Consider the following 22,135-nt stretch of genomic DNA (forward strand, 5'->3'; position numbering starts at 1 on the left):
TGACAATGGAAATCTATGTACCCTCTGAATTTCCTTATCCCATTCCCACTGTGTTAGTTCGGGTAATGAATTTCTCAATAGGTCTATAGTAAATTTTCGAATATAGTTTCCTTCGCAATTTTCTGGAATTCGTAGTAATCTGAGGTTATTGCGACGTTGCCGATTTTCTGCTTCCTCTAGTTTCCACATAATATCTTTCAGCATATTATCTTGTGAGGATGCCTGCTTTTTCAATGTATCAACTGTATTTTCGAAATCTCCATGCGTTTTTCCACCATGCATAGCCTTTCTGATATCTCTGTGCACGTTTTCCCTAATTTACGCATAGTGCCTTGTAGTTTTTTTTTTAAGCAAGTCGTGCTTGGCGATTTTCATTCTTAATTTCATCCTGAAATGATCTCGGGGATTGAAAGATCATTGAGAGGGAAGGCTCTTGAATTTCGTCGAGTACTATCTGAGTTGTTGGTGGTTCTTTCGGGATACTAGAAGGTAGTAATTGTGTCCCTGAGTAGTCTCACCCAAGTTCTCCTTCTTCGCCAAATATTCTCTTATTGTTGTTTCTCCTTCCCACTGGCTCTTTGTTGGTTTCTAAAGAACATTTCTATTTAGAGTCTTCCTTAATAACAAGTAGTAACTGATAACTTTAAACCTCTTCTCCGAGTTGCCAACAGACAGTCTTTAGCCTCCCCGACCTTCTTATTTGTACTTGCAAAATATTTTTCTTATCTGGATACAAAGATGTGCAGTGGATTGAAAGGGATGGGGAGCAGTTAGTATTGACACAGGTGCAAGCACTGCATGCCTCTGGCCTTGTGCTCATTAACAGGGCTACATTGGTTCCAGTTTTGCCCGAAGGGGATGAAAGGTTCCCCTGAGTTATTTTTTTTTTTTATTTTTTTTTTTTAATTTAGTTTTTAATTATTATTATAAATGTGGGTATGTCATTGAAAATAAATGACAGTCAATAATACATATTTGTGGAAAGTGGAAACCAGTATAAAAGAGTGCAACGTATTTACCCTTGTATTATTACGCTGAATTGTAAATGTTATTGCTATATTGGAGGTAATCTCGTTCATTCTGAAGTGACTTTACAGTAGATTCAATAGGTACCTCACTCAATGCCTATTTAGTAAGATTTCCACTATTGGCACTAATTTAACCTTTGTTTGTTGATTTGGGGTACGTCCTCTTTGTCCCTTACTTCTACAAATGAAAGCACAGCATGGCCTGAACTTACATGCAGATCCATCGAAGTGATATGCTATTTATTATTATGATTGCTAAGCGAAGGGCACCATGATCTTCTCCAGACTTCATCTCACAGGAGTCATGAATCCACCTCGTACCCGACCGTGGCAAAGGCTTAGTTGTTGTTATATTATATTCATTGTTCAATTTCCTCCTTTTTTCCTTCCCCCTGTGTGTCCTTCCAAGATCTGAATCTGGCATTCTGTGAACCTTATTAATAGTGACATCTTTGTCGCAACACGTGATTGGGATGATTGCTCTGATTCTCATACAGATTCTTTGAGTATGAAAAGGAGGGCACCAAATGTTGTTTCAGTCCTTTTTTTAAAATTTATATCTTTGAATGAGGAAAAATATAGTCATATTAAGGACATTTATTTTTTGTATCAGGTCCTCTAAAACTAAACCGGTCCTTGGGATAGGAATGCAAATTAGCATCTTTAAAGCCCAATTTTCTAATCGATATTCTACTGCTGAACTACTTCTATGCAGGACTTCAAGTGTTAATGCAGTCGGAGAGAATGAAAAGGAAAGTGGCTAAGGTTGGGAGGCTGAGGCTCAGTCCAAATGAAGAGGCCTTGATTATAAAAGCGGAAGTTGAAAGAAGACGGAAGTTGCGATTACAGCAGGTAGGAGGCTAATGCTGCGTTTTCATATGGAGCAATAAACATTCGCCTGCTAAGCAGTTCACCCAAACTAAAGCAGCTGTGTTATAACAGAGTTCCCAAAAGTATCAGCCAAACCATAATAATAGGCACAATCTCACTTTACATAGAATTTTCTTACAGTACGTGTGCAGTGGATGTTTAAAAATTCTATTGAAGGGGAGTGGCAATTTATCTCCACATTGAAGGCAGCCAGACACATGAAACTAAGGAGAAGTGATGCAGAGCTGTGCTTATTCCACAGTGAATTCTGTGCAGTCCCTAATCTTTAATATTCAGTTGTAGATGTCTGTGTGTACCAAATATCTGGGCCATGACTTTGTGATGGAACTTAAAGATGTATAGTAAGATTTTAATAAGCGTAAAACTACTTTGCAATCCATCATTGTTTCCCATTGATGCACTCCATTAGCTGTTTACGTTTTTTGATGCAATCAAGGAGGTGTTCACCAACACTGGTCCTTTGTCTCAATTATGTAGAGTGCAGCCTTTGTGCTTGTACCAGATTTTCTGCATATTGTTTTCTGACTTGGCCCAGAGTCAGTGAGGGTTTTCAAACATTCTATAATCCAGATTTGTAGCTTTTTTATTTTATAGTGTTAGTGGTACAAATATGCTGCCATTTGACCAAAGCAGCTCAAGAGCAAGATTACACACAGTGAGTTCAGCACCGTGACCGGACCAGAGGGGAGACAGGACTGTTACTTCAATGTACTTCTAGTCATTGTAGGGGTCAGGAAAACTGGTGGGGCAGGGTGCATTGGTGGTAAAATGTGGAGAATGTGAAGCCAGGGCAGTGGTGTGAGACTATATGCAGAGGCATAGGGAAAGAAGACCAGGGTATGGTTTCCAAGTATAGCTGTTGGTTAGTGAATGATAAATGGGAAGGGGGTTCTATATAGGAAAAAAAAAATATTTGAAAACCGATTTGGGATAAAATAGAAATTATGTTCAGTCGTCTTTAGGAGCAACTCTGATGTAAAGATCTCGAAAGTAGTGGGTGAGGTTGCAGTAGACATCAAGGGGTACCCAGAAGAGGAATTTGGGCTGCACAGCAAGTTGGAAGTAAAAGCATGGTGGGACAACTGAGAAAGAAATGAGGAATCACAGATTAATATGGATACAAGTCATTGCAGATGCCTGCCTTCCTGTCTGTATGTCTCTCTTCCCCCCCCCCCCCCCCCCAATTGGTATGTTTTCCTGGGGATCCTGTGAATGGAATATACAGTTGGTGCTAGGGAGAGCTTGAAAGATTTCAAATGTGCGCCATCATTTCTCAAATTCGGGGCATGGAAGACCAATAGGGAGCCATGCAGATGGCAGGGTAGCAGTCTGTAGTAATACTTTGTGTTCACATCTAGGGGGCCAGTCATGTTTTTCCCTTGTATACTGCTAAAACCTGAGGAATCGTTTAACAATAGTCTCAAACAGTGGCTGAATTCAGTTTTTTGCTCTAGGTTCGGGAGCAGGAGAAGTATATAGCCTTGCAAATCCGTGAAGAGGTCAAAAACAGAAGAGATCAACAGCTCCATCATTTGGCTGAAGAGCTGAAAGCTGAGTGGAAGGAAGCACAAGCTCAGAAGATCAGAGCTTTAGAAAAGCTTTATCAATCGAGCTTGAAGGCTGTGGGTGAAGGGCATCAGCATGCCAAGGAGAACGTAAGCTCTTTAGGATTTTTTATGATGCAAAGTTATACTAAGGTGTTTGAAGTGTCAGACAAAAGCTGTAATCAGATTAGGTATTAGCATGTTTCCATGAAGGAATTATTTACTCTGTATTACCTTATTGCAAGATGAGTAATGTACGAAAAGCACATGTGTAGATCATACATTTGTCATCCTTCTTAAGATGAACAGAGCAGTATGTATACTAGTACTGTTTTACCTAAAAATAGGAAATTGAGCAACGTATCATAAAATAAGTAGTGGTTATGTTTGAACCTCAGACCCCACCTTATTTTTTGGGCCACTGGGCAACACTCCCTACCCCTGTCCTGGTGGACCTTCTGAGTTCTATTTCATGGTAGTTGAGAAGAATATAGTTAGCATATCACTATTTTCCTACCAGAAGGATTACGGTAGTCTGACACTGTCCACTTTATAGGTTCGTTTATGAACCGGACTTATGGCAGGCATCTTTTTATACATTTTGTTATTTTTAAAGGGTGGCATAGTGATGCAAATGTTTAGTGTGACATCTTACTCTCTCGGCTGATCTCAGCACAGTTTTCCACCCCGTTCTCATCAAATGTCACATGAGATCTGAATCCGCAGACAGGCACTCTGAAGCTCCTTCCTTTCAGGATGCACGCAAATAGTCAACTTAGGCCTGTACTCGTCCACTGCTTCAAACTTGATAGGTGGGGTCCCTCAATGTCCTTACTTAGCCCAACGCTTTTCAACATCTACATGACCCCACTCACCATCAACCTTTGTGCTCATGGGCTCAGCATCATCTCTTATGCCAACAGCACCCAACTCATCCTCTCTCTCTCAGAAGACCCCTCAAACACCCAACCGACCTTCATCTGCCTGTACAGGGTCGCAAACTAGATGAAAATCACCTAATTAAAACTCCACATTTTCAAAAGAAAGTGCTCCTATTCGGGAAAGACACCTCTCTGGTCCTTGGTCTGATGACCCTCAGACTTTAGGCTGACACATAGCCCGTCCAACTCGGCCAAGAATCTATGGATCATGATTGACAATCAAATCCCAATGTCCAGCCAAGTCAGCACTGTCTCATCCACCTGCTTCCATACCCTTAAACTCATCAACAAACTCTTCAGACTGCTCCTGCTGGACACCCGAAGTCATATTGAATGTAGCAGCTAGAGTCACTCATATCTCCAAAAACCTCAAGGGTATCTGCTGGTTCTTGATCTACAAATGCGCTCTTTCATGCTTCTGACACACATTTGCAAAGCACTACACAATCAAGGCCCAGCACACCACAACAGTTGCATACAGTTCCACACACCGACCAGATACTTCTGCTCTGCCAGCCTCCTCCTTGTCCACTTCCCATGCATATGCCGAGCCACAGCTAATAGCCCCGCCTTTTCCCATCTGACCCCCAAAGTTGACCCACCTCTTACATATTAGAGCCATCAGCTCCATCTTACAATTTTGCAAAACATTGAATAACTGGCTCTTCCAATAGGCTTTAGTCAGGGCTGTTCACCATCCCTAGGAATTAAGATACCTTTCTGGGTGATATGCGTGCTGTGCAAATAAGCATAATATAACCTCTTGATAGTTATTCTGATATGATACTCAGTATTACATGTCCTACCGTACTCCTTGCTGTGCTTTTCAAGATCTCTTGTGAACAAAACTGGGGTGACTGCCAGTGCTCTTGAATGATTGTCATTTTAGCAATGTTGTGCGCAGGTGATTCCAGCTTGCTTTAGTTCTTGACTACACACTAATTATACCTTTATAAGATCAATGAGAGTGAGAAATGGAGAACTTAGTTTAATTAACCCTATGTAAGCATAACATAATTATCTGGAACACCATGAGCATGATCAAAGTTCTGTGCATTTTGACCTGGGCGTAACCCCTTTTTATGCACAGGTTGGAATTATGAGTCGGTAGGTATTATTTAATGCATCCGATAATTATCGAAAGCATTAAATACCTCCCCTTCATTAAATTGTGGCAGGTTAAACCTGCTGAAATTTACCGGGGGAAAGCATATAGTATTTATGGTATCAAGCTGATTTTGGTGTATTAAACACCAAAATCCACATGTCATTCCCCACCAACTCGTAATGCGTGTTATTTATTGCACCTGATAAATAACAAACCATGTGGTATCTTTATTTATCAGGTGTGTTCAGTAGTACCTAAACTCATAATCAAGGCCCATGTGTTTAGTAGTCCCCAGCGATAACCGATTAAAACTATGTATGCGAAATAGCAGTCTGGTTACTTTAGGTGCTGTCTGCAGTATATGTCGGAATTATGATATGGAACGGGTTTAGGGTTCCTTTGAGTTTGTGTACATTCTGCAGTCATACGAGTGATGGTATGTTTCACATTTTTCAACGATGGCTTTTTTTTATCACCACTTTAGCTTTTAGTCAGATATATTTTATGTACACAGTGTTGTTACAAACCCCTGAATCTTTTGCTGAATGTGCATGATAATAAGATTTGCTGAATCCTGGTTCAGTTCTTAAGTTTTTTTTAAATTTTATTTAACAGAACTGGAAACTTTTAATATACTTATTGCATGGAAATTGAATTATCTATCACCAGAATGCATTTGTATGTCAGTTACAACGCCGATAATGTATTATTACGCTTATTTTTTCAGTTTTGTTTAAAATATTTTACCAGAAGTAATAACCTATGGTACTTTGTGTGTTTTTTTTATGCCATGTGTTTTGCTACTTGATTCTTTAACAAAAATGAATAGCTTGCAGATTGTTGAGGTTGCAAACGCACTTCCTCTCTAAAGCAATGTTCTGATCATCCCTGCCTGAAATGTTGCATTGGCTGTATTGGCGTACTGACTGCATTAGTGAGACCTACAACTTGTACATATTTTTTTTAACCTATTTTTCAAAAGGCACCTGATTTGGAGGCAATCGCAAAACAAGTGGCAGTGTGCAATGAAAGGGCAGAGAAGCGGCATAGAGAAGCTTTAAAGGAACTGAAGCATAAAAGAGAGAGTCAACTGAAAGAGCAAAACTGGTAAAGTAATTTTACACAAAACATACTTAGCGTTCTGAAACATCCAGAAAGGTGGTTTTGCCGAAGCATGTTTTTGCAGCTAATTCCGGAAGGAAGCAAGAACTCTGTCATTGACGAATGAAATGAGTGACTGAAATGAGTGTAAATACAGGCACCCAATGGCAGTACGCAACATTTTGGTTTGTTTTTTAAATATTTTTTTGTGTCCTCATTCTGCCAACTCTCTTGCTGGCTGGTATTACTCTCGTCCCAATTACCAAGACTGATAGAAGAGCATTTCCACACAAGAATACTGCTGTTTCTACTTCCATCACCTTCACAGGTAAACCTGAAACACAGAGAGAGCCGGGACCAACAGCATATATGGCTTAATCATCGGACCTACTGGAGCGCTGACTCCACCAACCATATCCAAACTTTCTCCATACTTCTAGGGTCGCAGGCCATATCTGACGGACTTGTGCAAATTATACTTTTAAGACACCCCAAAAAGCATGGTGGGCTTCCAGATTTCCAAAACTTACAAATCTCCAGCCTCGCCAGGAGAATCGCATTAAAAATACATTTAGTGTTGACAGTGTTTATTCGTGCAGGACCATCTTGATAAAACCTAAAAAATTTAAGTTAGAGGGCTTACCTTTATTTGTTCACCCGTTACCTCCGCAAGAAAATTATACACCTCTGTCCAGTAAAATGCAAACTTCGGACACGTCAGGAACAGGTGCATATCCTCTGCCGATGAAAGCATACATCTTTGGCAGGCGTACAGGTTTCCTGTAATTCTTGACGGCTTGGCTGGAGATCAATAAACTCTATGGGTAGTGAATAGATGGTTACGCTTAAGCGAAGCAGGTTTCACCACCGCTCGTAAAATAGCAAAAGAATCATACCAAAACTGCTTAGGATTTCCACCCTCGAGTTCTTCAGCCCACAACTTAGAAATATCAGAAATTGTGTTATCGTCCGCCTCCACAAAGGCCCAATACCACAAGGAAACTTCCTTTTTCAGTAGGCAACATTGATGAAAATGACATGGCTGTTAACATAAAGTCATGATCCTTTGTGCTAAAAGTTAAAACACCCCAAAAAAAACCCTTGCTGTCTTGTTTGACCCGAGCTCTCCACATGAAGCCAACAGAGAAGTTACAAAGCTTTCCTTTAACCCACAGCTTAATGCATTAGTAGAAGCAACAAACTTCTACCTGAAAAAAAAAACGTAGTAGAAGGTCTCCTTAACCGCAGTCCACCTGCTGAATAGGACTTCAATTTTGTATGGAACTGGGTTTTTGTTGCAGTTGTACCCTAACCTCCCCCACCCATCACACACCTTTTTGCCCCCTTTTTTGCTGTAACATGCTGTCTTTCAACTCTGACAGTGCACGGAGGCCTGCTAACCGGATGTCCGTGCCTGTGCCCTTTCCTAAAACAAGGTATGTCTAATTGTAATCCAATTTACATGAACATTAGTACTCTGTAAGTCCCTTGTAAATGGTACCCTTGGTACCAAGGGAATGAGCACTAAAGGTCCATAAGGGCTGCAGCCTATCTTATGCCACCCTAAGGAACCCACACACAAATTCCACACAGACTGCCATTGCAGGCTGCGTGACATGGTACAAACCATAAAGTGAAAATATGATATGGCACACTCTTGTGTTCCAGGCCAAAGTCACTGCACTTAATACATGTAAGTCGCCCCTACAGCAGACCTTTGAGCCCTATGGCAGGGTGCATTATATTTTATGTGAGGACAAATCTGCATGAACAGATATGCCCCTGTGATGTCTAGTTCTATTACTAAATAGTACAAGTAAACAGGTAAGACATATTAAGGTATGTACTGGACACTGGTCAAAACGAGTTACCCATCTACATGATGGCTTCATTGAAACATATGGTGTTTGGTTTCAACCTCCTCATATTAGTAAACCCGCACTGGTTCAAGTGATGGATTTATTAATACATGCTACCACCCCCAGTTCTCAAAGTAATCCAAAAGTAACCAAAAAGTAATCTGAAAGTAATTGTGTAATTTAAACTTTTTCCAAAGCATATGCTGCTCGCACACACTACAACAAAGAGAGCTGTTAGTAATTACCTAATTTAGCCTCTGCTATACCTCTGTGGACTCCCTGCACTCTGTGCATATTATACTTTCTTTGGTATAGTATATACAGCGCCAGCTTCCTACAGTGCTGCCTTGGACCTTGCCCCATACTTATCTTCAGTCTAGAAGAACAGTCCTGTAAGTCGTTACCAAGTGACCGAATGCAATATATATATTTTTCTCTATCGGATAACATTACTGCTTTAAAGATTCCAATACAATGCATTTTCTATATCTTGAAAAATCGCGATCTCAAAGTACTTACCTGATTACAATGACCTTAGTATCTAAATTCCTATTTAAAAATCTTTTATTTTTATAAATTGGTGTTGGATTTCTTCATTGACTGTGTGTCTCGCTTACTGACTTTGTGTAGAATAAATGCTTAACACTATCCTCTGATAAGCCTAAACTCTGTGCCCACTCTACCACAAAAGAGAGCATTTGGGATTCCTATTTTAACCCCTGTAAACCAGTATGGGTTGCCTGGACTCTCTGCACAGTGCACCTCATTTTGGTGCACTATATAGAAAGACCGCTTCTTACAAATTGTAGTTTCATTTATATAGAGCTTATTACCCCTGACTCCAGGCTGCATGCTCTGGATCCCAAGGTTAGTGGTTAATCCAGTGTCTTAGTTATTGTTGGTTATAGGGATTAGTCTTGTGCACTCGAGCAAACTATTCCATGGATTCACTCCAGTTTCTTCGTGGTAGTTTAGATGAATAGGAATTAAGTGTTATCATGAATGGGACCAGTGTTATGTGAGCCTATGCAGATCTTCTTTCGGTTAATAGATGAGCTGGAGGAGATTGGCTATTGGTAGGTTACTTTAAGAAAGGAAAGGTTGGGGGAGGAGCCAAGATGGCGACCGGAGCAGACGCTTGAGCGCCCGGCTCCGCCGGCCCTCGGCCTCGGACTCTCATCCTGATTCCTATCCTCGCCGATTTTCGAGGTGCAACGTGCGCGACGACGCGCTGACCGCGCCGCCGCTTTCCCGGAGTCTGAGCCTGCCCGGATGCCGGAGTTCTTGGTGCCTTTGTTCTCCGCGCTGGACCCCTGCTCTATTGTGGCCTTGGCTGGCCCCCTGGAAGCTCCGCAGTCACTGGACCCCCGGCGCAAATCTGAGCCCCGCGGCCCCGATCCCGCCTCATACCACGGATTGTCGCCAGATGAGCCGGGGGAGAGACGCCCGGACACCTCCTTCACCTTTCACCTGACGGGCTGGAGTTATAGGGTAAGCCCCGGTGTGGCGGGTCGCCTGCTTCGCTCTGTGGCCCGCGCTGTGGAAGGCTGCAGACCCCCTTCTTCTATTGCCTAGTCGGCTGCAAAGAGAGTCCGAGGGAGGGGAAGCGACTGTTGGCTTTCACCTGTTGCGGCGCAGACCTGCGTGGAATTGCCCCCTTGTTACGACCCCCCCCCTGGCCACTGTACCGTTCAGCGGTAAAACATGGCGTTGATTGCCTGCTCGCTGCTGGGGGGCGATGCTCCGGTCTCGCCCGCTGCCCGCTTCGCCCTCCCTCTATCAGACTCCAGCTCCACAGTGCCGTCCCGGATTGCTGCCGATGTGGGGGCGCAGCTTCCGCTGACATGCGGCTCCGTTCTGGCTGCCCTGCGGGACCTTCGTCTGCAATTGTGTGTTGGCCTGCAAACGCTGAGTGAGCGGTTCGACTCCATACTGTCGGCTGCGGGTCGTGAGCGCCCAGTTTGTTCTCAACAAGACGTGGGTCTGCCAGTGCTTCTGTCCTCTTGCGGGGACGCAACGACTGTGTATAACCGTGCTACACTGGTGTCTGCATCTGGCTTTCCCGGCACCCAGGATCAATCGATCTCCTGCTCAATTGTGGACACTTTGTTTCCCCGTTTATTGCTGCCTGCTTTGTTGTTGCCTGCCTCACCGCGTCCGCAAGAGTATCCAGCTGAGCGACACCTGACGTCCTCGAGGAACCGTTCACGGTGGCCTACGGCTTCTTTTATGTGGAACTCCTGTACTTTACAGGCCAAGTCTGGATTTTATATGGTGCACAAGGGGACCTCAATGGATGATCGGCGGCCATTTTGTGACTCTACTTCTCCATCTTCTCCCAAGCGGCCATATTGTCTTTGTCTGCACGGGCTGCGGGGCCTTCATGTGGGGGCTAGTCTAATCTTACGCCCGCGATCGGGCCAGGGCTAGATTGACTTCTATCACCATGGTGTCACGGATGGGCTGGATTGGGACTGGAACTGTCTGCATACGTTGTGCGCATTCGTCGCGATTTGTCTGCCTTCATTTATATGGTTGTCACACGTTATCTTCACACGACTGCCTTTGGGTGTAGTGGGTTCTTAGTGTGTGGAGACGTAGTTGGCCGGTGGTTTCGGGCGCTCCGAGGTTACGTGGGCTCCTCCCCGCTTTCTTCTTTGATTTCTTATTTTCTTTACTCTATTCCTACTTTCTCTCTTGTCTATATTTCGGGTTCATTGGGCGACAGGCACTATGCCGGGGGGGGGGGGCAGGCCGTAGCCTCCGCATTGGTGTAGGGTGGGGGGGTAAATTACCTTTTCTTTTTGGTTCTATGGGCCTCTTTCTTCTATGTCTCTGCGCTATACTTGTTTCCGATTCGGGGTCCGGGTGTGGGGTGGATTGAGTGAGGGCGGCTTTGGAGGGGTGTGTATTTACTCATGTGACTATCCTGTTCTATAACTGCATCGCCTCACTGTCTGAGATTTTCTATGGCCGTTTTAATGATGCTGCTGCTCTCCCGTGTGATGAAGCCATCTTGCGGACTCGAATCTCCTTGGTTCTATCCTCTACTGACTTTTTCCTCGATAAAATTATTTTGAAAACCTTAAAATTAACCTTTACTTCTCCTTCCCCTGGTGTCAAGGATCTCTCCAGTGTATAACTCCTGAATCGTTGCTAATCTTGACCATTGACGCACAGGGGTTGTAATGTGTGTCTCAGTGCTTAACCGTTTTGTGGCCGGCCTGATGGTTGTAGGCCCGTATTTGTCCTTTTCATATGCACAAATAAAGGTTTTTAAAAAAAAAAAAAAGAAAGGAAAGGTTGTGATGTTTGAAATGAGGCAATTTGAAAAGTATATGTAAAGCTTATGGATAAGCATATGACTCCCAATTAGGTAGTGGTGTGAGGCAGCATTGAAATGATGAGTGAGGGTGAGGAGAGAGTGAGGTCTATTTAAAAGAAAAGAGGAAAGGTGACCATTTTGAAGTGCTGAGTTACGGTCAGTTTTCGTGCTTTGTTTTACAAATATGGAGGATGCTGTGCAGTCTGAGAATGCGAGACTGTAAAAAAATAAATAACAATTGCCTGTAACATTAGTTCTGTATTAGGTACTTTTTAAAGACACCCGGGTCTTTGGGTGCTTTTAAATGGGCACACCATCCCATGAAAGACTAAACTTAACTTAATACAGTCATTATTCATAAATGTTTTAGTGCACTGTTCTGTCTAAAGGTGAACAGTCTGTTCACTGATGGGCTGCTGTTAGGCCACTGTTTCAGCAAAGGAACTTGGGGCCATATGTACAGAACTCTTGTGCGGTCAGAAGCGGGCTGAATCACAGAATTGGGCCTTTGGCGCCTGCAAAAAAAAAAAAAGCATTTATCAATGTACAAATGTCAAATTACAGTTTGGTAACTTGTTACAGAATCGCAAGTTAGTTTATCAATTATGTCTTTGGAAGAGGAGTGTTTAGGGCATTCCTTCCAAATACCTCATTGCAGTGCTTATGTATGAATGTTTTGCGACTGAATTGCGATTGCGAAACATTGATTTTTATACCAACACCTTGAAGGAGGTGGTAACCGTTTGCAAATGGGAAGAGGTCCCCAGGGGATCCCCTTACCATTTTAGAATGTTCAGCAATATATTTTTTAATAGCAAGCAGTGCTCCTACGGCCACAGGCTTATCTTAAAAATTAAACGGGAAAGTTTTATTTTCCTTTTTTGAACGCATCCTGTTTACCTTTTAGGAAAATGTGCTGAATTTATATTTAAAGGTAAATAAAAGCTATCACAGACATGGGAGTCTTCTGACATCAGCAGGCCACTATCCATTTGATGGCTGTGATTCCTAACAGGTCACAAATTGCGACATACCCCGGGCACAGGTCCTAAAAAAAGAACTGGGGGGGATTAACCATGTTAGGCAGTATGCAAGTGACATCATGGCAAGTGGCATCACAGTGCGACATCACCACATCACAGGAAGTGATATCACAACCCATGACCTCACAGGAAGTGACACCACATGAAGTGACATCAGATCTTAACACTTCACACTCATTTTGCAGGTCTATCATGAGTGCATTTGAGCGCATTATGAGATTTAACAAATTAGATTTTGCATCTGGGTTGTGCCAAAAAAGTGACGCAACCCTGATGCAAAATGTGGGACTCATTTTTTTAAAATTATTTTTATTTTTTTATTTTGCCACAAAAAAGTTGGCAACAAGGATAAATGTAGCAGTAAATCTATTCTGCTAAAAAGGTTGCAACATCTGCATTTTAAAATATCTTATGGGGTTAAGGCACCTGCAGCAGAGGTCTTTGTGTGCCCAGTAAATCCTAGGGCACAATAATACTGGTAAGATAACTTTGTAGGGTAAAACATTTGCTGGAGAGACCTGTGTTTTCTCTAGTCCCAGTTTTGTATCAAAGTAATGTTGAGGATTAATGTTTCGCCTGCAAAGCACATCATCTAACATGCAGATGGCAGATTGTTTTTTATGCAGCTAGGTAAATGAGTTACTGCTTTTAACACAGAGATCCTTTTGTTACTCACAGTTCATAAATTGTAATTCTTGTAATATAGCACATAAAGCTATAAAGGACGTGACTCCTACACCTTGTAACCCTCAATGTCTTAGGAAACATATCTTGTACATTTTACACATTTATAGAATTTATTCTCAGTGTATAATGTGTACGTGAGATGTAAAGCGCTGTGACACCATGCATTGGGATGAATAGTGCTATAAAAGAAATAAAACAAAATAGCGATATTTAAATTGTTTTTTTTGTAAATACTGGAACAGACCAACACATCTGACTTTCTTACTGTAAGAACATCCAAATACTTACGAGAGGCATGCTTTTTACTTTGGATTGAACAAAGTAAAAAGCATGCCTCTCGTAAGTATTTGTAAAGTGATAACAACCAGCTGTGTGCCTTCGTTTCCCCTCCCTTGCATTTGCATCTAGGTGTGAGGCTCAAATAACTACCAAGCAAGATTATTTAAATAAATGGCGGCCTAATGGCCCCTTAAATTTGGCCTTTGTTATGGGCCTAACTGTAATCTGAAATATGAAAGCCCCCTCCCGCATATTGCTGTTCAAAACAAAAACAGACAATGTGGCTGCTCTAAACAAAAGCAGACAACGTGCAGGCACTGCTGAATGTATCCCGGTGTCTGAAAATGACACCGGGAAAAGTTCAGCATATTTCAGTGGGCCTCACTTCTTGCAGGGTGTACGGCGACCATCCTATGAAAATAGTGGGTGGACACCATGTACCCCTGAGTCGTGCCCTGGACCTACCTCATTAATACTCATGAGGTAGGTTGATTTGCGACCCACTAGGAATCACTGTTTTAAAGCTGTATGTTTTCTTCTATCCGGAATTACGATTCAGTAAGAATTGCAAATAGGAAATTGTAGTTCTAGATTTATATACATCTGGCCATTGTTACTGACCAATGCACCATCAAACTGATGTTCCGTTCCGTTATTTACACACCTACAAACCAAGAAATAAGAAAAGACTCCTAAGGTCACGGATCAAATTTCAGAAATCAGCTCTGCAAATCCTCTGCTGGCTTGCTCTGGTAAAAACTGCACATCTGCATCATGTCTTCTAGGCTAGGGCTTACGGGCCCCCCCCCCCCCCCCCGCACCCAATATCGATGGTAAAATGAAGAGAGGTTAAGATTGGCTGGCTGTAGAACGCTATGAATCATTTGGGGTTTTATTTATTTTTAAAACTTAGTTCCTGGACTTCTTATGGTGAATAGTATTTAATTGGCTGCTAGACCATCATGTTTGCAGACTCAACATATTTTTAATTTTAATGAATTTTTCCTAAAGGCACATAAGAATAAGAAAGAAAGCTCTTGATATTGAAAAAGAACGAGCTGCTAACATTGCAAGCCTTCCCCCTCCTTCCCCAGAACCCTTTGAGGTGAGTGTCTAGCACATATTGACTGACATAAATTGTTCTTTTTTCCCTTTTCAGTCTTGATTCTTTTGTTTCATTGCAAACGGAAACATCTGGATTGTGCTCATTATGGCAGACCAGTTTCTAATTTTGGCAACCATAGTCAATTGAACTAACTGACCCTGGGTGCTTGACTCTCTCTGTTCCTACTATCTTCTACCACTTGTACTGTTTAGGTTTTCGTGCAAAAGTGCTTATTGCGCATATGTGGGTGAAAAATCTTTCAGCATTGCTGGTGATTAAACAATGTAGGATGTCCATGCTGATTATTCTTTTCATATTTCAGGAGTCTCTTATGAGGAGAAAATCTACTTCATCTTGCTGCATGTATTTTGTCTATTCGATGATTTTAACCTTGTGGGGTCTTTTCAAGTCTGTGTAGCAATGATATAAATGGAAAACTGAGAAAATGCTAGTTGAGACTATGAAGAGCTGTTTTTAGGAGGCCTTTAAATTGAGGTGGTATCAGTATCCCAGATGGCCAGAGGGATGCAAAGGCTGAACAACCAGCACAGTCTTTCTCGTTGCCATTTTTGAAAATTGCAGTTTTCTCAGTTTCATCGATGTTAATGGGTATGCCATCTTTCAGTACACATTTCTCATTTATTATCAATGCTCTTGCTGTATTTCTTGTATGAAGATGTAGTACCCCATTTGATGGCTATAGGAATATTTTGCTGTGGAGTAGCGGTTGGTAATATTTCTTATTTTTCTGCACCGTTTTTCTAAATTAGCTTGTCCTTCCTATCCATCCTTGTTTTTTCTTAGATATTTCAAGAAGCGAAGAAAGTTACTGCTGCAAAAACCTACGACGTGAACAGTTTTTTAGGAACTCATTACCATTTTCTGGAGCCTTATGTAGACCGAGAAATGGACACTGAACAGGTGTGTTTTTGTGATAGGTTCCAGTATAACGAAGTATGCTGTAATTGTCTCGCAAAAAGGTTTCTAGCCACATAGTCATGTTATTGTACTGCATAGTTTCTGATCCAAGTAAATGAAATACCATTCCACAGAATTTATTGTAGTACTAATTTGGTTAATTGCAAATCAAAATCAAGAAATTTGTTTAATGATCATCAATAAATGCAGAGTACAGGTCACTTGGAGGAGTTTGTGTAGTGAGTATGGGTTAGAAACGTCTGTAGAAAGCTCGCTTTAAGATAGTGGACCCAAAAGAGGTACACTATGTAAACCGGAATAACAGAGGCACAAATGACATTCCAAATGCTCTCTTTTGTGGTAGTCGGGGCAAGCAGTTGGGCATATCAGAGGGCAGTGCTAAGCATTTATTGCATACACAAAGGCAGTAAATGAGAGAGACACACTCTCTCTCAATAAAGAAATCCGACACCAATTTTTAGATACCAAGATCATCGGAATTGGGTGAATACTTTTCTAGTTATGAATTTTTATAGTTTTCAAAAATGAACCCAGCGCAATTTAGGAAATGTTATCATATGGAGGAAAAACATGTATTGTGTGAGAAAATAGTGTTCTGTTGCAGTAACCCCCCCCCACCCCCCCCCCCACCCCATTTTTACCTGGCTTTTAATGCAGCTTTGACTGTAGAGTACTGGGTCCCTGCTGTCCAGGTTCCCTGTATGTAAGAAAGTGCCCTCTTTTTGCATGGTTGCCCCCACTTTTTGCTGAACTGCTGATGTCTTTGACTGAGTGTTCCCTGGGCTCCTGCCAAACAGGTACCCAGGGCCTATATTATTTCCCTAAAACTGTATTGACATCAAAACCCAATTGGCACTCTATGGCCACAGGTCAGCCCCTGGTAAATGGTACTACTGGTACCCAGGGCACTGTGACCAGGAAAGGCCTCTAAGGGCTGCACCACTTATTGTGCCACCCTTAGAGGCCCTGTACCTTTACACTCACTGCCTTTGCAGGCTGCGTGTTTTGGTTCAGGATAAGAGGGGTTAGAAAGTTCTTTTTAACAATGTCTCTTAACAAGAACCCAGCTGTTAGTGAAGATAACCACAATGACCTAAAGAACCAGGTTGAGGAGCTCAACCTTACCCCTTATCTCCACTTAGAATTTAGGGAGTTAAGGTCTCTATGCAAGCTCAAACATATAGTCATGGGGTTCCATCCCTCTAAACAAAAGCTCCAGGAGCTGTTGGCAGTGCATGCTAAGGACCATCCCTCTGAGAATGGTGAAGACCTCTCAGAAGGGGAAGAAGGCCCTGACTCCAAGAATAAACTTCTCAGCACCTAGAGCCCACACAGGTGGATCAGGTGCTACTAAGGACTTTGAGGAGGACAACCTTTTAGCAAGGTTGACCAAAAGATAGGATCTAGAGACCAGACTCCTGGCTCTGGAGAAAGAGCGAGCAGAGATGGGCTTAGCCCCCATCAATGGTGGCAGCAATTTACTCAATAAGGATAAAGAGCAGTCTTATGGTCCTAAAATCCCCAAAGGGATGTCCCTAAATATGAAGAGTGACAATATCACAAAATGGTTCACAGCCTGTGAGGGGGCTTGTGAAATGAGAAATGTGAAGAAGTCACACTGGGGGGCACTCTTTTGGGAACTGTTCTCTGGTAACTGCAGAGACAGACTCCTGAGACTTACAGGGGCAGATGCTGGCTCATATGACCTCATGAAGAGTACTCTGATTGAGGGTTTTGGACTCACAATTGAGGAATATAGAATTAGATTCAGGGGGGCTCACAAAACCCAAAATTAGTCCTGGATTGACTTTGTTGACTAATCAGTTAAGACACTAGATGGTTGATTAACTGGAAATAATGTGCATGATTTCAATGGACTTTACAATTTATTTATGAAAGAACATATTTTAAGTAATTGCACTAATGAAAAGTTACATAAGCATTTGGTAGTCCTAGGTTTAATTTCTCCCCAAAAATTGGGAAAGAAGGAAGACCACTGGGTGAAGACAAGGGTGACAAAAACAGCCACTGGGGGTGACCAAAAGAAAGGGGTTACAAAACCTTCCCAGGGGAAAGGTGGTGAGAATCCCCAAGATATAAAGCCTAAGTCTTCAAAAGGGCCCCAGCAACCTGCACAGGGGGGTGGTACCCAAACCTCTTCCCAGTCCAATAATAGGTACAGGGGAAAGAACTTTGATCCTTTAAAGGCCTGGTGTAACAACTGTAAGAAGTTGGGACACTTAACTGGAGATGCTACTTGTCCTAACAAGAAGCCCCCAAGTCCTACTACAGCTACTCCTGGTGTAGTCAGTCTCCAGATGGCCTGAAACAGGTAGTGGTCTCTCCAAAGCTTCCAGCTGCATGTCTACTTGGTAATGACCTAGAAACCTGAGCATGGGCTGAGGTTGAACTAAAAACCCATGTAGCACTGCTGGACATCCCTGAGATTGTGTGTGTCAAGACTAGAGTACAGAGCCAAAAGCACGGTGAAAAAGAAGCGTTGAAGCCTGAAAGTATGGCCCAACCTTCCAAGAGAAAAGGTAAGAAAACTGGGAAACCAGCTTCTGAACAGCAAAAGGATCAGGACCCCTCTCCTCAGGAAGAGGACTTGGACACCCCAGAGGGAACTTAGCCCATGGAGCTTGACCCTTAACAGGTTGAACTCCTAGGCCCAGGGGGACCCTCTAGGGAAGATCTGTGCCTTGGTCATCAGGCCTGTCCCACTATTGAAAGCCTGAGACAGCAAGCTGCTACACAGGAAAACTGAGAGGTCAGTGGTACCCACAGAGTCTATTGGGAGGAGGAGCTATCGTACACTGAGGCCAGAGACCCTGACCCTGGAGCCACTAAGAGAGTGGTAGTGCCTCAAATACAGGGAGTTCCTACTAACTTTAGCTCATGACATCCCCCTAGCTCAGTGGTTCCCAAACTGTGCGCCGCGGCGCCGTTATGAGTAGCCAGGGGCGCCGCGGCACGATGTGGGAAATTGCAGCCACAGCGCAACTTACGGGGGAGAAATGCCACCTGCATGATCAGGCAACATGGTTTGGCCCAAGCACTGCCGCCATACGTGCGTGCGTATGTACGCGCTTTCACAGGCGTAGTCTCTGCATTACGCATATGCAGCTCTGATCGTTTAAGGCGCGTTATTGCTGCCCGCCGTGCTCTGCTGTGCTTCGTGGGACACGCTTCACATAGGACAGGTAAGTTCTGACCCACTGGTTCTCCTCTTGTGTTATGGCCGACCCCTTCCCCTCCAGCCCCACACCCGAGCACGCAACTGGCGCAGTCGCGTTCCTCCAGGAGCGTGGTGGGATCTGTAACTTCTCTGGCGGGTCCTGTCTTCGGCTGTAATAGCTGAGAGGGCAGCGTCTGGGAAAGCGTTCTCGCTCTCAACTTGGAGTCGGGCTGTCGGCGTCTTTTCTTGTAGAAAGGAATGTCTCTGAGAAGCCGTCAGTCTCTCTTTCTTCCTTCCCTCCGCAGATACTGTTGGCTCTCACTCTCCATGTCTTCCTTCGGTGTCTTGGGGCTCTGGGATCCTTTCCTTTTACATCCGACTCCACTACCTCTTCCTATTTGAAGCCCCGGCATAAAACCCCAGAAGCCAGAGTGAAGGCCTTGGCTTTTATGATTTCTTTAACGAGCTCCGTGGAGCCTGCCTTTTTACTGTAAAAATAATGCTGGTGATACTACTATTAATCAAATGCCATGCCGATCTTCTGTCCAAAATCAGTTTTTTACTAACTAAAACTAGATTTTGAATACTGACAAGATCGTGTAAAAAACAGTACGGGTGTAAAATCTAGTTCAAGAAAAAACTGAGGTTGGGCAGAAGATCGGCATGGCATTTGATTAATAGTAGTATCACCCGCATTATTTTTACACCAAAAAGGCGGGCTCCATGGGGCTCGTTAAGGAAATCATAAGGCAGCCTTACACAGCCTCCGTCAGCGCCGGCAGGTGCAGGTGCAGGGGCAGCCTGGGCCATTCGATACCTGTGAGTGGATATTTGTGCTCCTTCCTAATTCCTCTGATAATTACAGGGCTGGGAGGGAGGGGACCGGCCAGGGTGAGAGAAACATGGCGCCCACCCTCCCCCAGGGTCAGGGACACGACAGAGTCTAGAGAACCTTCTCGGGTACACCTGAGCCCCTGGACGTCACACCCTTCCCTGTTTTAGAAACTGCGTTATTCTGTCAGGAAGTGAAAGGAAAACAAAGTTCACCAAACCTTACCCTTGTTACCTAACAAGGCCCCAGAATTCCTTTCCATCACCTTCGCAGCTGCCCTGCGTCTAGCTCGGGGCAGCTTGCACTCCAGCGTTGGCGGGCTGCAGGGCCCAGTGCTCAATTTGAAATATGAGTCCGGCACTCTTGGGTGTCGACATGCTCAACTCCAAGGCTGCCACGGTTTGATTCCACCTCATGTCTCTCATCCACCAGACACTATTTGCCTCTTCATCTCACTCCTGCAGGCTCTGTTTTTCATCTTTGTTCCTCGCTGTTTCGCTTTTCTCTTCCTCTTGGTTTTCCCATTTTGTTTTTTTTTCTCTCTCTTGCTCTGGGTCATTTATGATGAGGAAAAATAAGTGCCGCCCCCCAACATGAGTGCCTGTGTGCCCCACATACAACCACCGGCTCAAATAAGCACTAGCTTCACCTGATGTGGAAATCTGTTTTACACATAATAAAGCTTATCACGATCATGGTGTGTATGTGTGTGCAGCGCTGTATTTTCAGCATTTGTATGCGTTTATGTGTGAATGGTAGTGTATGTGTGTGTGCTCTCTTGTGTTTGCTTCGATGAAATGTGCTCTGCTGCATTTGCTACTTGGATGCGTGTGTACTCAGCATTTGCAGAAATTATTCGTGCTTTGCTGCATTTGCAGCTACAGCTTGTCTCTGGTCTGCTGTATTTGCAGCATTGGTGCATGCAGGCATGTGTGAGCTCTGTTATGCATGCTGTATTGGCATGGTTGTGCTCCGTTTAAATTTGCTGCATTCATTAATATCCTCCTCTTTGCGGTACAATATGCTTAAGCCCCCGGCAAAAATGATGATTCTATTACCGATTTTTACCGTTTCCAAATTAAGAAAGTAAAACATATTAATTAGACAAAAATTTGAAAAATGAAATACAATCAACAGGAAGAACTCCCGCGGTCGGGCTTACATCCCCACCCGCCCACCGGTAAAAAATATAGTGGGGAGCCACGGCCAACTGCCAATTAGGTCAAGGGAGCCATAGGTCAAAGTTTGGGAACCACTGCCCTAGCTGGACATCTGGGCCAAACCAAAACCTAGGAAAGGCTAGTTAGCCTCTTTTTCTGACCCCAGATGTCTCAGAAAGTAAATGATTTTGTCAGCTCTGTGTCACCTGTCAAGCCAGTGGCAAAACAGGTGGACACCCAAAGGACCCCTTGATTCCACCACCAGTGGTTGGGTTTCTCTTTGAAAAGGTAGGTTTGAACCTCCCACAGCATCAGGAAATGAATTCATACTAGTGGTAGTGGATCATGCCACTAGGTATCCTGAGGCAATTCCCTACTACAGCTCCTGCAGTAACCAAGGCCCTCATTGGTGTCTTCATCAGGGTAGGGTTTCCAAGGAAGTGGTTTCAGACACAGGTTCCAACTTCATGTCTGCTTACCTAAAACACATGTGTAAAGAGTGGGACATGCAGTACAAGTTCACTGCACCCTATCACCCACAAACCAATGGTCTTGTTGAGAGGTCTAACAAGACATTGAAAGGCATAAGAGGTATGGCACTGTACCCCTACAGTGTCTAGACCAATTCTTAGACATTGTAAGTGCAGCAATGCCATTAAGAGTATATGGTGCTAGGAGTTTGTCATTACGAACTCTACAGCACCATAATGGCTTTACTGAAAACTGGGAAGTTTGGTATCACACTTCTCAGCACATTAAACCCACACTGGCATTGCCAGTGTGGGATTTAATGAAAAATGCACTCAGAAGGCATCTTAGAGATGCCCCCTGAAAAACAACCAGCCTCTGGTGGGTTTCCTGACTGGTACACACCAACTAGCCCCAACAAGACCTGTTTCTGGGCCCCCGGGGTGGGGGCCTTCGCTCTCTGAGCCTAGAAACAAAGCCTTTCCTGGGTGGAAGTGTTCACACCTCCCCCAGGCCAGGAAGTGCCATCTGTGGCAGGGGAGCTTCAAAGGCCATGCCGCCTCTGTAATGCGACCCCCCCCAGCCTCTCCTATCAGGAGCAGGCCACCTTCCTGTCTCCCCTCCTTTTCGGTGGGAAGACATGGGGG

General features: G+C 43.6%; 1 protein-coding gene across 3 annotated transcripts in view; it reads left to right on the plus strand.

Annotated features, from left to right (window-relative positions):
- The window catches only part of CEP295 (centrosomal protein 295), a 510,218-nt gene that overhangs the window by 38,801 nt on the left and 449,282 nt on the right, over nucleotides 1–22,135 (plus strand). For all 3 annotated transcript variants that reach the window (XM_085621392.1, XM_085621393.1, XM_085621394.1), the window contains exons 7-11: nucleotides 1,744–1,880; nucleotides 3,374–3,574; nucleotides 6,495–6,619; nucleotides 14,818–14,911; nucleotides 15,716–15,832. In XM_085621392.1, the coding sequence (XP_085477518.1) occupies nucleotides 1,758–1,880; nucleotides 3,374–3,574; nucleotides 6,495–6,619; nucleotides 14,818–14,911; nucleotides 15,716–15,832 (660 nt within the window). In that variant the 5' untranslated portion in view covers nucleotides 1,744–1,757. The remainder of the gene's footprint in view (nucleotides 1–1,743; nucleotides 1,881–3,373; nucleotides 3,575–6,494; nucleotides 6,620–14,817; nucleotides 14,912–15,715; nucleotides 15,833–22,135) is intronic.

The sequence above is a fragment of the Triturus cristatus genome, chromosome 8 (genome assembly GCF_964204655.1).
Source record: "Triturus cristatus chromosome 8, aTriCri1.1, whole genome shotgun sequence".
NCBI lineage: Eukaryota > Metazoa > Chordata > Amphibia > Caudata > Salamandridae > Triturus > Triturus cristatus.